General features: G+C 36.3%; 1 protein-coding gene across 10 annotated transcripts in view; it reads right to left on the bottom strand.

Annotated features, from left to right (window-relative positions):
* The window catches only part of LOC103995576 (uncharacterized), a 60,573-nt gene that overhangs the window by 9,713 nt on the left and 35,861 nt on the right, over positions 1-14,999 (bottom strand). For 6 of the 10 annotated variants that reach the window (XM_065123201.1, XM_065123204.1, XM_065123209.1 and 3 more), the window contains 11 exons: positions 12,418-12,686; positions 10,791-12,346; positions 9,506-10,701; positions 5,169-5,297; positions 4,936-5,088; positions 3,973-4,596; positions 3,831-3,902; positions 3,048-3,497; positions 2,746-2,938; positions 1,944-2,655; positions 1,008-1,124 (listed from right to left, as the gene is read on the bottom strand). In XM_065123201.1, the coding sequence (XP_064979273.1) occupies positions 1,008-1,124; positions 1,944-2,655; positions 2,746-2,938; positions 3,048-3,497; positions 3,831-3,902; positions 3,973-4,596; positions 4,936-5,088; positions 5,169-5,297; positions 9,506-10,701; positions 10,791-12,346; positions 12,418-12,686 (5,471 nt within the window). The remainder of the gene's footprint in view (positions 1-1,007; positions 1,125-1,943; positions 2,656-2,745; positions 2,939-3,047; positions 3,498-3,830; positions 3,903-3,972; positions 4,597-4,935; positions 5,089-5,168; positions 5,298-9,505; positions 10,702-10,790; positions 12,347-12,417; positions 12,687-14,999) is intronic. The other 4 variants (XM_009416188.3, XM_009416189.3, XM_065123203.1 and 1 more) reach the window with 3 other exon arrangements.

Genomic DNA, 14,999 nt, shown 5'->3' with positions numbered 1-14,999 from the left:
TATTATTATTTTTTGTTGAAGAACTCGAACCACATTAAGATCTTGGAATGAGACTATAAAACCATGAGCAGTTTAAATAGCCATATCTAAAATGCCAAAAAAAGAGCTAACAAACTAAATTCAGTCCGCAGGAGCACACAACAGTTATAAGAATTATAGCTATATATAGATGTTAGAGGCCATAGCATGCAGGATCTTTGACATTGGTCAAAGACAATAATCTTTTTATGCTTTCTCGACAAAATTGCCTTCGATTTTAAAAGTTTAACAGTAATCTTTACCTAATATAAGTGCCAACATGACAAGTGTAAATATAATATGAGCTGCAACTTCCAACAATAATTTTAACTTCTGTCAAGTGGTGAGACCTACAGTTACTTGTCTATAAAGAATTAATATCAAATAGTCATTGGAGAGTGGAGGTCAACAGAACATCACTAAACATACTTCCAATTAACATATAGGAACTTGAGGTGGTAAGGATCCAGAAGTTTATGCTGCATCAATAGACAAGTTTTGCATCTATAATGAATATAACATGCTGGAATCAACATGCTTATGAAACAATTTTATGCCATCTTGGATTCTACAAGTCAATGGAGCAGTACATCAGACACTTTTTCCCCCCATACCATGACTTAAATTCCTATTAATTTACCAAATAATATATAACTCCTAGTATGGCTAAGAAGTGGAACGAATGTCCATTTAAGAGGTATTTCACAAACTCTGATTACTAATATTACCTTTTAACAACATCTTGATTGAGTATTTGCATTGAAAAATTTATTAATCTAAAATAACACTGAAAATATACAATGTCTATGAATCAACTGAAAATGACATTAAATTGATGCTTAGATTGTGAATATACACTACCAAACTAACTATATTTCACTTTCGAGAAGTATTCTACATGCAAATCAGAGCATAAGAGACTGGGATACCAGTAAATGGGGTGATTACACTAAAGACAGTAAGTTATATTGTAATACAATAGCAGAAACCTTGATGTATCGGACCAGTGAAGATGAGAATGTTGCCCAATACCCAAACGGTAAGAAATGTTAGTTCCCTTTTGTCTGTAAAACAAGTCTTTAGTGCACGCATTACAAATGACATATCTGCAAGGAAAAAAAAAAGAGAGATTAACCAGGGTGCATTAAGCTATCAGAAACAAGGTTTTATATACCAGTCCAGTACTGATTTTGACTTATGATAACTGATATGATCTATCGAGCAGTATACCAACTACACATTATTACTGAAATAATTGAAAATTGAGGTTGAGAAATGCACTTTCACATTTTCTTAACCAATATATTGGTAAAAAGCTGTATGGTAATTTACCAGTACTTGCATGTTGATTAAAAGTACTTAACAAGGAAAAACATATAAAATTTAACAATTGTAAAGAAAGGAATGGTCTATCACCTACAGAAGGCCTTTAATCACAATAAAATATATTAGAGGATAGCAGGAGATTGTTTACATTTTCATGATCATCAAAAAGTACCTATTCACAGAAATATGAATTAACTATGTTCCTAAACATACAAATCTAGTATAGAGAAAAAGCAAACCTTTTTTTGTCTTTTCAACTCCACTAGTAAGCGCTTGCAACATGGTTGCTGCTTATAATGGATTTAATGTCTGTGTGAAGAAGTTACCAATCCAAAGCACATGCAGAATAAGAACCAGTTAGCTGCTTTTGATTCCCATCTGATGATCCTTTGTTAAATTTATGTCATTCATTTAATGAAACTAAGGCTCATTGCCTTCATCCATCTTGCTACAGCAAATGTTTTATAGATAGCAACCAGAATAAGAATATGGAAGCAACATTAAACTTAAAATATAAATGACATAAAACAAAGAGGTAAAATTTGGATAGCATTTTACTGTGCACCCTATATTATGTCCTATTTTACTTTGCAAATTACCTAGGCTGAAAAGTAATAGCCCTTGTCCTCCCGGACAGCTCTCCAGCAACAGGGACTGATGCAGCAGATATTAAAAATGCACCAGAAGCAAATGGCTGAGGGACAATGATATTTGTTGACCCACTTTCTGGAACAAGAGAAAATGGTTTTGACCAAGTTTGGTTGTGACTGGTGCTAGATCTGGATTTTGACAATGCAGCGCTCAGCTTAACCAGAAGTTCATTAGCTGGAATACGGACAGTAGGACCATAGATATATGGCTTAGCTTTTCTGCTGCCTCCATCATGCATATAGCCAGCATCCTTTCCAGCTTTCCTTGGCAAATAAGATGGACTGCTTCCAACTTTATGACCTATTTCACTATAATGAGAAACTTCATAAGACACTGAAGATTGATCGCAATCCATTTTTGTAGACACATTGTCCTGTTTTCTGGCCTCCAAATTATTATCTAAAAGAAAGGGATCAGAAGATGATATTGACTCGGAAGATATAAGGGCAAGACCATCCTTTCCATCAAGAAGCTGTTTATGCTCAATCTCATAATAACTTGAAGGAATAACAACAGCATTTCCCTTTCCCTCATGGTTGACATCTAAGATGGTGAGAAACAGACTGGTACAATTGTAAAGCAAAAAGGGAACTGACAGGCATATCTCTCTTGCCCCACAAGATGCATCCATTGTTTTATCAAGTGTGACACATACAGAACCTAACATAATTAAAAATTAGGTCAGCCTATATATAAAACATATGTGATCTATCAACAGTATTAAGGCAAACATTTTAAATAATATACTACCACTTGAGTTTTCAGGATAGAACGCCAATTTTTCAGATGAAAAGTAGAAGGAACCATTTAACCTGCCCATAGAAGAGAATGATTCTGCTCGAGGAAACTTTGATGTCACTTGCCTGAATCCTTTCATTTCAAAAGTTAGTACTAGGTCATGTGCAGAATCAACATGATAAACAGAAGCAGTACCGACCTGAAACTAAAGTACTGTAAGAATATAATTATAGAAAATAAAAGTAATATGTTCAAAACTATAGAAAACAGCACAGTATCCAGATAAAATTAATTAAAGCGGCTTATAACCAAACCTCTGAAAGAGAAACAGAATGTGTGACTCCACCAGTTTCTACAATGAAGGATAAACATGTAGGAAGATAATTTTTCACCAACAAAGGAGTACTCAGCCTCACATGGCGTATAACATGTTTCTTTGGAAACTTTGACTTGTTACTTTTGAAGATAAGTTGTTCAGTCTCATGAATATTAATTGATGAATGTTTTTCTGCAGCACCTGCTGAACACAGACCATGATCTTGAATAGATATACAACAACGGAATGGATCACTACTAGGATGAGAGGGATAGCACACGAATGATCTCAAATATCCAAGCCTATTTTCTTGAGATAGTATATTTGATAGTGAATGTGCTTCACTCCACAAGTAATGTGTGCCACCTGGATGCCACCTAATTTGGCCAGACTCAGCCAAGTGCAGTGGCAATGGAATCTCTTGCCCTGGAAGTATTGGTCCTAAGACCTAAAACAGAGAAAAGTTAGAAAAAATATCCAGACTTTTCCATTTACAAGTATAGTTTGAAGTTGGAGCAAATTCCTACTAAACTGACTTCCAATGAGAATGAAAGCAGGAACATCAGAATTAAAAGATGAAAATTTTAAATTGGACCAGTACATAGCTATAATGCAAAATTTCTGAATGGAATTAAGTGATTTCAAGAAGAAAAAAAATTAGAAATTAACCAAAATCATGCAAATTACCCTGAAAACAATAGCATTGATGTACTGTGAGCAGCAGACCCAATTAATCAATATATTTTGCTAGTGACTTGATAACTCATAAAGAAATCATTACCTTAGAAGACACACCAAATGGAATGTCAAAACGTAGCTCCAAGGGCACTGAAGTTGCATTGAAAACTATAACCTGGAGCAGAAAGCAAATTTATTTCTTGCATGAAACAATAAAATAATATCAAACAAATTGCAGTTACTACCGTTGAGTATAGTCTTATAATCTTGCTGTAATGCTGCATAGAAACCTCAAATACGACAGGAACAACTAATCCCTTGCAATGTTCGTTTTTGCACTGCTCCTCAGTCTGCCAACTACATCCTAATATCCTGCCATCTTTTTCTGCTTCAACAAGAATAGAATGCTTACTTTTAGAAAAATTTACCTCAAAATAACTACAGCCCACAAGGTCCATTGACATAGGTCTTGAAGGCCCAGAAGTTCCTTCAAAGTGGATAGACATCATATGATGTGCTATCGCACTCATCTTTTTCTCTATAAGCCTTTCAGAAGAATATGAAGCTCTGCGTTCAAAATATTGTTCATTAAGATTTTCCTCGACATAAATGGGAACAGAAAAACCTGGTTGAACAATATTTCCATCATCTGTAGGAAAGCTGTGGATATTATCCATGTCAACTGGGCCATGGTACACATGATATGCCAGAGGCAAAGATGTGTCATTATGGAGAATGTATGGGGCATATCTTCTTTTACGTATGTCTTCAGTAGTCTGTAATCCCAAGATTCCATGAGTTTCTTGGAAACCATATGCATCAGCAAGATTAGTAGCATCATTAACCACATGATTTAGCCTGAAGATAGCCTGCACAGAACTTCAAGATTAGGAGGAAAAAAGAAACAATAATATGAATGTTGCAGCACACGAAGTTGAACTGTGATTCCCTAGCCAAAGTATCCAGCCAGAAGGTAATGAAAGACACGACTGATGAACAACTTCCACTCTAAGACACAAAGCAATGAGGAAGATTTTGCATTGTTCTGAACATAAATAAAAAATACATGCAAAAACTCAAATTCAGCAAGAATTGCACTAAAATTTAAAAATATTGCCAAATAGCTAACTCCCTCGCACATCCTAGGTGCCTCATGTAGTAATGATGTAGAAACAAAAAGATAAATTACTAGAACAGTAAATTTGTACCTCAACCAGTGGTTCTGTAATATTAAAATTAAGTAGCTTTGTCGACTTCAAATATACATCAGTAACTGCATATCCATTCAAGATATACCCTTCATATTTTCTTGTCATATTCAACTCAAAACTCCATGGCTCTAGAAAAGGTTCCCACATAACCTACAAAGAATTTACTCATAAAGTATACCAAAATATTATGAAGACAACATAAGATGGTAAAACAAGTCTCTTTAATATACCTTATCAATGTTATTGTAGTTAATCAACAGATCAGCAACAGCTGAACCCTCTGTGACATCTTCTGTTCGATTGAACTGTATAAGCATGTTCTTCATTAAGGTCTCCAGAATAGGTCCATGATAGCTCCACTACGTCAAAGATACATGAACTTATATGAGAAACTGAAGCCGTATCAAACATAGTTCTAACAAGATTTAAGTTCATAATTATTAATTGATTTCTACTGCAAGAACTGGACAAGGCTTTTACAACAACAAAGTAATGACCATAGAACTAATGTCAAAATGATCAACCAACTCCATAGTATGATATATGCAAACAATCTAATGTGGAAACATACTTTTGGCACCTACTTGATCAATCACATAGTTGAACACCTACCCATGTGATATGGTCAATTCCCATCCCAAACGCATATAAGCCCATTGATATGGTCACATCCCTTTCCCAGCACCATCCCATCAATGATTGCCAAAATGATGCAAGAATTGTCACTTAACATTTGTTAAGTTTGTGGGTGTTAGACAAGGTGCGTGCGAGAAGAACTTGTGTGTTAATAGTTCCTAATGTAGCCATTACAATTTAAATCATCATACTTTAATATAATAGATATGAATGGCAGGAGAGAGAACTAGGATCTAAATTCTCGTTCATACGAGCCTCCCAGCAACCATGAGAAGTTCAAGAGTCCAATGAAATGTGCTGTGCCGGATTGCCTGCTTCATTAAAGGCCAATTAAGTTACATATAAGGAATAGTTCACAGTTCACACATTGGAAACATGCGATTGGCAATCAACCAGATACTCACAATCAACAATGCTTCAATAGACCATACACCTGCGAGGTACCCATAGGTAAACGGAAGGTTCAAAAAACTGGCCAGACCGGCACAAATTAACACGTATTTATCAGTCCAACCAGGAACTAGAACTCAGCCAATTTCGCCTGGACCAGTTTGAAACTGGCCTTTTTAAGTTTTCTTCTTTCTTAAACCGCTCAGCCTGTCAACAGCAGCTTTCCTCTCCTTCCTCCTCTTCATTCTCCTCCTCCTCCTCCACCCTCTCTTCTCTGCCTCTTTCTCTTTGGTTCATGTTGATCAGTACACTGACCATGTGCCAGTATGCTGTTATGTACCAGACCATACCAATCCTGTCAAGGACCAATACAGGTCTCAGTCCAAAAATTGAAACTCATGGCATCCAGCTTGGTTTGCATGGGAGCTTGGTTTGCATGGGTTTGCATTGGTCCAAGTATGGAATAGGACATTGACTAATTCGAACCAGGCTGACATACAGGAGACTAGTCCCATTTTAGCGCTAAATGAGTAGAGTTGAACTGGTTCATGAACCCCTTGTATGCTTAAAGAAGTCAAAACTCAGGACTTAGGGACCTCAAAATTGTGGTAGGATCACAGACAAATGGAGAAGTGAGGAGAGGAAGAGACAGTGAAGGTAGACGATACAGCTCAGTGATAGGTGCTACTTAGGTAAATAGGCCGAGGCTACAGGAATTCTTTCTCTAATTTTCCTAATTTATTGCCAGATTTTCCACCCTTTTGGTTTTCTTATTTCTTATTTTATTTGATCAGTACCAGATGGTACTATAATACACCAGCATATTGTGTACCATATAATCTGCCAAGGGACTAGTACAAGCACCAATTCCAAGACTAAAAACCTTGCCATTGGTCTTACCACCAGTTGATCCCAGTAAATACCACAAGTGCTGATAATTAGGTACATCAAAAGACATCAAAGGACTAAAGGAGAATATGCAAGCAAAAATGGTCATGTCATTTACATAGGTCTATATTAAAAAAAACAGGGATAGATTAAATAGCTTATATTCCCTTTTTATCTAAGATAAAAGGTTGAGTAAGTCCAAAAAATTGAACCAATTGACAGAGTATAATCACATGAAATAGGTTAGCACTTGCTATATTTTATTAGAATAAGTTAGTTATTCAGGCTGAGGTTTTACTACTGGACAGAAGAAAAGAGGTTTAGTTTGAGACTTGTTTGCGCATTTGCATGTAATAGGAGCCTGTACACACAAGGAGAGAAATCCCATAGAACTTGGTCTTGACACGTTATATATTTATTTTCCTAGTCTTTCTTCACAGCAAAGTTGTATCAGAATGTTGTATCAGAATCATTTACCTTTTTTGCCCTCATGGCAAAATTGTATCAGAATGCGGCCATGCCGTAATACCATGTTGATAAAACGTAACATTTCATTGTCAGGCTAACATAGAATGTGCAATTCGAATACTAATCCTAAGAACAAAGTAGTCTTAAACTCTTAATTATGCATTGAATTCTATCATTCCAAGAGTTCAAGGGATCAAGTGAGCTAAAATTCAAGACAAAAATTCTGAAAATTGATCTTTTGAAGTTTTTACCAGGACGGTGATTCTGAACTTTTCAAAATTCTCTCTGATATTTTTCGTCTATTGCAGTGACATTTGATAGAGGAAGATGCCTAGCTGATTATTTCATTATGGCCCATGAAATTGTTTACTTTTGTGCCAGGTATGACTTCAAAAGCCTAGTGATGATGCTACACTCTAAGAAAATTTTAATATATAAAAAAATTTTAATATAAAAGGTTGGTATTTCAGTATCTCATCAAAACTAAAGGTTTTGGACCTAACTGAATTAGATGATTGAGATTGAGCTTTTAACTTGCTTAAAATCCTCAATGTAACATTGTATCCTAATAATCAGAAAACAGTTTGCCCTAAAAGCAACCTTGGGTAAAAGGAGATACTATCCTCTCTTCTTTTTGTTCTTGAGGTCTGCACTCAGGTTTCCCACTTTTGATAAGGAGACCGGCTTAATAAGAGAATTGTGAACCTTCCCCAATTATTCTGGTGTTCCTTTCTTACAATTTGCTGATGACAATCTTTCGTTCCGTATACTGCAAAAAGAATATCTGGCTAACTTGGAAGTTGAACACCCTTATCTGGCATACTAGGACCTTTTTCATATTGCCTATTCTTTAAGAACTGGAAACTCTACTTCAATTCGATCTTGAAAAAACATCTGGGTAAAATAAGCCTTATGCAACTTTGTTGGAAAAGTCTAATACGATTGTTGGCAAGGATCTTCAACATGACATCCTTTCTTTATAAACCTTGGCCTATTTCATCTTTTCAATTCTCTGTGATTCTAAATTTGCCATTTCACCTAGAAAATACCATTATATATGACAAACCAATTGAGATAATATGCAAAGCTTCTTAACATTTCCTAAATGGTGACAAATTAAAAAACATGACTGGAAATTGATATGTCCACCTAAAACCAAATATTTTTAGGTGATTGGCTGTTATGAAAGAATTCATTGTAAGAGTGGGAAGTTCTGATAAGACCCTAGGGTTTTATCATGGAAGAAAGGGGAGAAAATGAGATGATCACTTCGAGGGGATCGACCTCCTAGGGTTAGTCAAAAGACTTAATAATATTTCATTGTCTGCCGAAAAGAAACGATTATATCACTATTTATAGAGTTCTACCTAGAGTCTACCAGGACTTGGACTCTTAATAATAAATAAAATATTAAATAAACCTCTATCCGATTCTAACTGAATTAAACAGACTCAATAAACATTATTCAAAAGCTCAGAAAATAAAAGGATTTTAACAAGTTCCTACTTCCTGCATCATTGAAATGAAAGCCACATCATTTATTATTTCTGTAGGAAAGAAACCATATTCTTTGGGTAAAACTTACATCAGCCTCCAGATAAAGAAAGACCATATAAACATGTAACGTTTTTCTGTTAAATTTGAAAAAAAAAAACGCAATGAATTTACTTGACTATGCAGCAGCATACTAAAATACTTTCTCAACATCAGTGCTGAAACCAACTCACCCTATAGATGGCAACCATTAGAAACAAGTTTCAAATAAGAAAAAAAGTGGTGGCCTACATGATTATTACAGAAAACATGCTTGCGGCTAGAAAAATTGTTGTCATGAATTCATGCATGCTTATACATTAATTTTTGAAAGCTAAGAATATAGTGAAGAACAAAAGAAGATGAAATTTTTTAAAAGAGAATTTATCGGCAAACAAGATATTCACTCCCAAATGAAAAAAGACAACACAAAACATTCCAACTTATGACAGCATTTATGGCCAAGATAAGTGTTCATAGCAGTCATCAAGCTATGCAGTCATATCCAGAAGTTGTCTCTTGTTATTGTAAACCATATCAGAAATATTTAAGGTACACATTATACATATCTTCAGTCACATCAGAATTCAGAAACTTAAACAAACATGGCCAAGCAACAAATAAGATAGAAAGCCGAAGTTCAATGGCATACCCTTCCATCACTCAAAAGAAGAGAGCCCTTCTTGAAATGGACTTTAAAAGTCAAACAATGGCGAAATATTGGGGATGATGCTGTTTCAGGAACCCTTAACTTATAGCAACTCCAGAAATATAAAACTTGATACGAAACTCCAATGTCTAAAGATTCGATAATAATCTCAGAAGATATATAAACCAACTCCCCTTGCTTTCTGCATAGACTAGCTCCTGCCTTCACCTGAGATACATGCATAAATGGAATGGAAGTGATATCATAATTTTGAACCATCTCTAGTGTAACCCTCATCTTTTCCAAATTACATTTCAGTTCCACACAACCTTCACATATGATCATCTCACAACTTTTACTATGGACAGTGATCTTCACAAAATTGCAATTCTTTACCTTGAAGGGTGGCATATTTTCCACTAAATTATTGCAGGTATGTTCCTGAGAATTTTTGTTAGCTATTTCAATCATTTCAGAATCTATCAGCTCTCCATCACTTGAGCTAGGTATATGTAATGAAATTGTTATATTCTCTGATTTAAGTTTCCAACTAATATTTTCCTGCACAACATATTCAGATGCAAAACAAGTGGGCGTGGCAGGATCTAAGACAAAATGACACCCGGACTGCGGATCTGCACTGGAAGAAATTGGAGTACTGACCAAGTGTGTTATGTAGAACTGAAGAAGTTCAAAAATATTGTTCCAGTCTGACAAGTGTAACCAAAGATCAAGAGAAGCTACAGTGACCAGAAGTTCAGATTCAGCACTGCAACTGGAGAAATTGAAACAAAGATGGGAAGAACTAGCACCTTCAGGTGTGAAAGATATTAACAGAATATTTCTACTAGAAGAGCGTACAACTACACATGGAATATTCACATCAAGAGATTGTAGCACCTCATTTCTCATTATGGCAGATAGATTAACTTGCATTTCTGCATTTGCAACCATCTCAGATGAAGAATCTTCTGCCCTGAAGCGACAGAATGTTAGTGATAGAGTCTTTATGCAACATCTTACACTAACAAAAAATTGGCTTGAGATGTTAAGTGAAACAACATCTTCCTCCTTGATGTTTCTCTTGCATTGCAAAAACTGCATGATATCAGACTTGTACATTTCAGATCTTTTGAGAACCAGTGAAAACTGATCAACAGCATCAATAACAGCTTCAAGTCCATGTATAAGGTGGTCATCTGAACAACATAGGAACAAGCAAATACATAAGAGAATTAATTATGGTAAACAATGGTCTATATATGAAGCATCTAAAGCATAGACATACCCCGAGCAATTAAGTTACAAACACTGACACTCATCATAATCAATAAAGGCACAACAGATTGTGGGGAAACATCTGTTGTGGTAGAAGGTATTCGGATCCATAAATCAGCATCCAGTTGTGTAATGAGAGGGACACTTGTGTTAGACATACATTCATCAAGCTTCAACAGGAAGTTTTTGTCATTCCTGATAAACAAAAGAGACAGTGATGCACTTCTTCCAAACACATTAACAATGTCAACTTTCTCAGAATCCATACATCCTGATATCATGCACTCAAAAGGAATCTCCGTAAAAGAATCTGCTGAACTACTCATTGGGATGAAGCTACAAACTAGTTGGGGAAATCCAACCTGTATACAATACTCACGGTTCTCAAGAGGTAAAAGCACAGTGGAGTCAACCAGTTCAAACTTGTATAACAAATCATTTTGTTCATTCCGAGAATTCTCAAACTCAAGAATTTCATGGCTCAAATGTTCATTTCCATCAAGTATCCAATCAGGCAAAGAAAAATAACCTATCAACAATGCTAGAAACTCAGATGAAATGATGCAACAAACATGCTGAATGCTGATATTTATTTCTGTGATGGGAAGCATCATCTTTATTTTCCCTTTCCTTAGACTAAGATTCACTACAGAGAGATTGCTTGGTGATGATGGTCCCCATAGAAGCTCATGGATGTTGGGACAAGACCATGATGATGAAAGCATTAACCCCTCAATAGATGATACTAAATCCCAACAATCATTTTGACAAAATCTGAAGCAAGATATAGATGTAGGCACTGTAAGTGTTGCCAAAATGCAAGAAGAATCATGAAAATATACTCTAACCCTATTCAGAGAGAATTTCATACTAAAACAATTATTATCAGAATTCATGAATGGTTCAGCCATTCTGCTAGATGTGGGTGAAGTCATAACAGAATCCTTCACTGTTTGCCCTTGCCTGAAATTTAAATTCACACCTTTAGGACATTCATTTTTCTTAGCACACAGATTGTTTAATTCTGGAGCATCAAAGATCATAGAGCCTTCAAGACTGTTTAAGCAACCTGATTTCATAACGGGAACAAATCGGTCTATATCAATTTTGCCAAATGTATTATGCTCAATATTGTGATAGTTGGAGAAACCAAACTTAGAAGTCCCATTGTCAATCATTTCCATGTTACTATCAATCAATCTGAAGGACTTGACAGAAGTGTCAGATGAAGAAAATTGCGCTTTAAGTTTGCTGAAAAACTTCTGCAACAAACCAAAAATTCTAGGATAGATATGGAGATCGACATCGCATAAGCAGAGACTGCATTCCTGCTGAGATGCTTGAGCTTGGTAATGCAACTCGAAGCAACCATGCCTCGGACTTTCACAGGAAGGCAGTTCTGATATGCTGAGATCAACATGGTCAGCACTCGTGTTGATTGTGCCACCTATTTCATTTCTTGTTGAGCATAATGTACTACAATTTGGGCCATCCTTGAAACAACAGTAATCTATTGTCAACATCTTTGTGAGGAACCAAAACTTCATAGAGTCCTCCAGAGCACACCTGCAATTGAGAAGGAAATTCTGTAGATTGGACAAAAAAAAATAGAAATACACAAATATTAAATGACCAACCTAGAGAATAGGTTCTCGAAAGTAAAGGAAATAATTGCACTGTTTTCTGCATCATCTTCAAGGTCGACATTGAATTTCCAATTGTCCAACATGGCAGACACAGAAAATTGGAGGGAAGGCCAATTGTGTACACTGATATCATTTACATACGAAATGCCCTCTGTAAATACTTGAGATTTTTGTTCTGACAACACATCCTGTGCTCTAAGTAGAGCACTGAATATTTTCGGTGAGAAATGCATTGCAAGAAATGGTACAACAAGATCAACCTAGACAACAAAGAGGTATGACATTTGGATGTTACCAAGCATAAGAAGCAACAAAATATAGTATAGATATATATGCAACAAAATATAATATTGATAAATAGGCACAAATACAAGAAGATAAACTTTTCAGTAATATGCGAGACTAGGTGAAAGTTAATGATATTACAAAAATAACTCATTCATACAAATGTCAAAATCCCCAGACAGAAAGCCACAACTACCAGTCTGTGGAAAGGCATAAACATGCGACTTGAACATAAGGTAAAACCTTGTTTTAGATCTTGTATAAGGATCAACATATAGCATAACATTCCTTTATGGGCAAAGCAACTGCTAAATCATTCGATTAAGAGATTGAAAAAAGTACAACAGACAGTTGTGAATGAAAAAAAAGGAAAAGGAAAGAAAGAAACAAAGATTTGTATAGGAGCTCAAAAAATCTCCTGCTGTAAAGGTTCCTATGGGAGCTTCTCTTGCTCCACTCCAAGGGCGGCAAGATAGGTCAGATGAAACTCTCCAACAGCAACACTGATATCATCTCTAGCTTGCCTTTCTCAGCAACTGCAAGCCTGCTTCATTCAGAAATGAAGGATAGTTTCTTGATGATACTTGGTAGGTCCTGTTTAGGTTTTATATATTATGGTTGTGATCAAGTTAGTTTGGTCAATGTTCACATAATTTGTTTGCATAATAAATAATTCTTGTAACGGCAAGTTCCAATGTTTCTAGTTACAAACTATTAGATCATTATACGTCACACAACGATGCAATTGCTAAATATTCCAATATTTCTGGTTACTTAGATCATTTGTATGCCATAGAACAATGCAATTGTTGGATACCGTAGTAAGAAACAGATGGCTGATAACATTGCTCCAAAGTCCAAAGACATACTTTTGGAGACAAAAGTTGACAAGCTTATATGTGAACTATGATTGACTGACATGTTATTAATTGATGCCCATTAATTGGAATACTTGAGAATTTATGTCATTTTACCTATTTATAATAGTGTATTATCAGATACAAATGATTTTACATATTGGCCATTTCTTTTTCAACAAGCCTACATAACCAGGTGCCACATTGTGCCCATTACCTAAAATAAAAATGAAGGTGCCATGGTATTTTGCTTAGATCGTTTCAAAAGGTATGTTCCAACATGGCAATCTTTTTTTTTATTTATCAACCAAAAGCTGCCTACCAAAGCAGCTCTAAGTATCAATAAGAGATGACTTATAACTAGTGATTTAAAAAGCGCTAAGCGCCAAAAGGTGTCAAGGCCCCAAAACGGCCGAGGCACTAGGCAAAAGCCCGAACAAAGTGAAGCGCTTTGAAATATAAAAATATAAAAATATATAACATAATTGATAAATATGATTATTTGAATAAAAATATGATATTAAATTAAAAATCTACTGTTAATAGTAGTTAGAGGGGGAGAAAAGAACTATTAACAATAACAGAGGGGGATAAAGGGTCACCGACAGTGGAAAGTGGCAATAGCAGCGGTGAGAAGGCAGTCGTGAGAAGCTGGCAGCAACAGCGGCGAAGGATTAGTTTAAGACAGTCGCAGCAGCGCTGCGAACTACAGCGGTAGTGGCAGAAGCTCCAGAGGGCGTCCTTCGATGGCGAAGGAACCTACAGTCCTCTCCTTCGACAGTAGAAGGAATTGCACACGGAGTGACAGCAGAAGGAAGCTACGAGCTCATGCAAAGCTGTTGGACCCATTCGTCGGCGACAAAGGCTCAGTCTATTGTGTCTGCGGTGGAGGCAACGATAGAAAGCAACAGCGACGAAGGCAAAAGCAGTGCTAGGGTTTGCTCGGGGTCGCGCGAGCATGAAGAGTGGCTTTTGAGGGTAAGAAAGTGGTTAGTTGGTTCAATCGAACCAACTTAAAAGTCTGGTTCGATTGCCTTATCTGACCCGAGTGCTCGCCCGAGGCGCTCGGCGCCTAGGTTCTAGCGAGCACCAAGGCAGCGCCTCATTGAAGCGCGCTGCCTAGTCCACCCATGAGTCGTTCAAGGCTCACCTCGCTTGAGCGCCTAGGTGAGCGCTCGGGCGCCTATTTAAATCACTGCTTATAACTGTAATAGAGACATTAGTGATACTGGTTTGGTCCAAGTTGAGTGCTAATGTCTTGAAGCATCAGCCAATTTGTTTGTTTTTTGTGATTGGAATATGGCAAATGTTGTGAAATGAATCATTTTGTAGATCTTGCATTGACAGGGTACGAATTCAGGACATGAAAGGAAAACAAAGAAGGTAATAGAAAGAGAAGTTTACTGGAGATAAGGCCAGTTCTCCCCTCCT

The sequence above is a fragment of the Musa acuminata genome, chromosome BXJ2-8, assembly GCF_036884655.1.
Source record: "Musa acuminata AAA Group cultivar baxijiao chromosome BXJ2-8, Cavendish_Baxijiao_AAA, whole genome shotgun sequence".
Classification (NCBI taxonomy): domain Eukaryota; kingdom Viridiplantae; phylum Streptophyta; class Magnoliopsida; order Zingiberales; family Musaceae; genus Musa; species Musa acuminata.
Note: the sequence above shows the minus strand (reverse complement) of the source record. Positions and strands in the feature narration are given on the sequence as shown.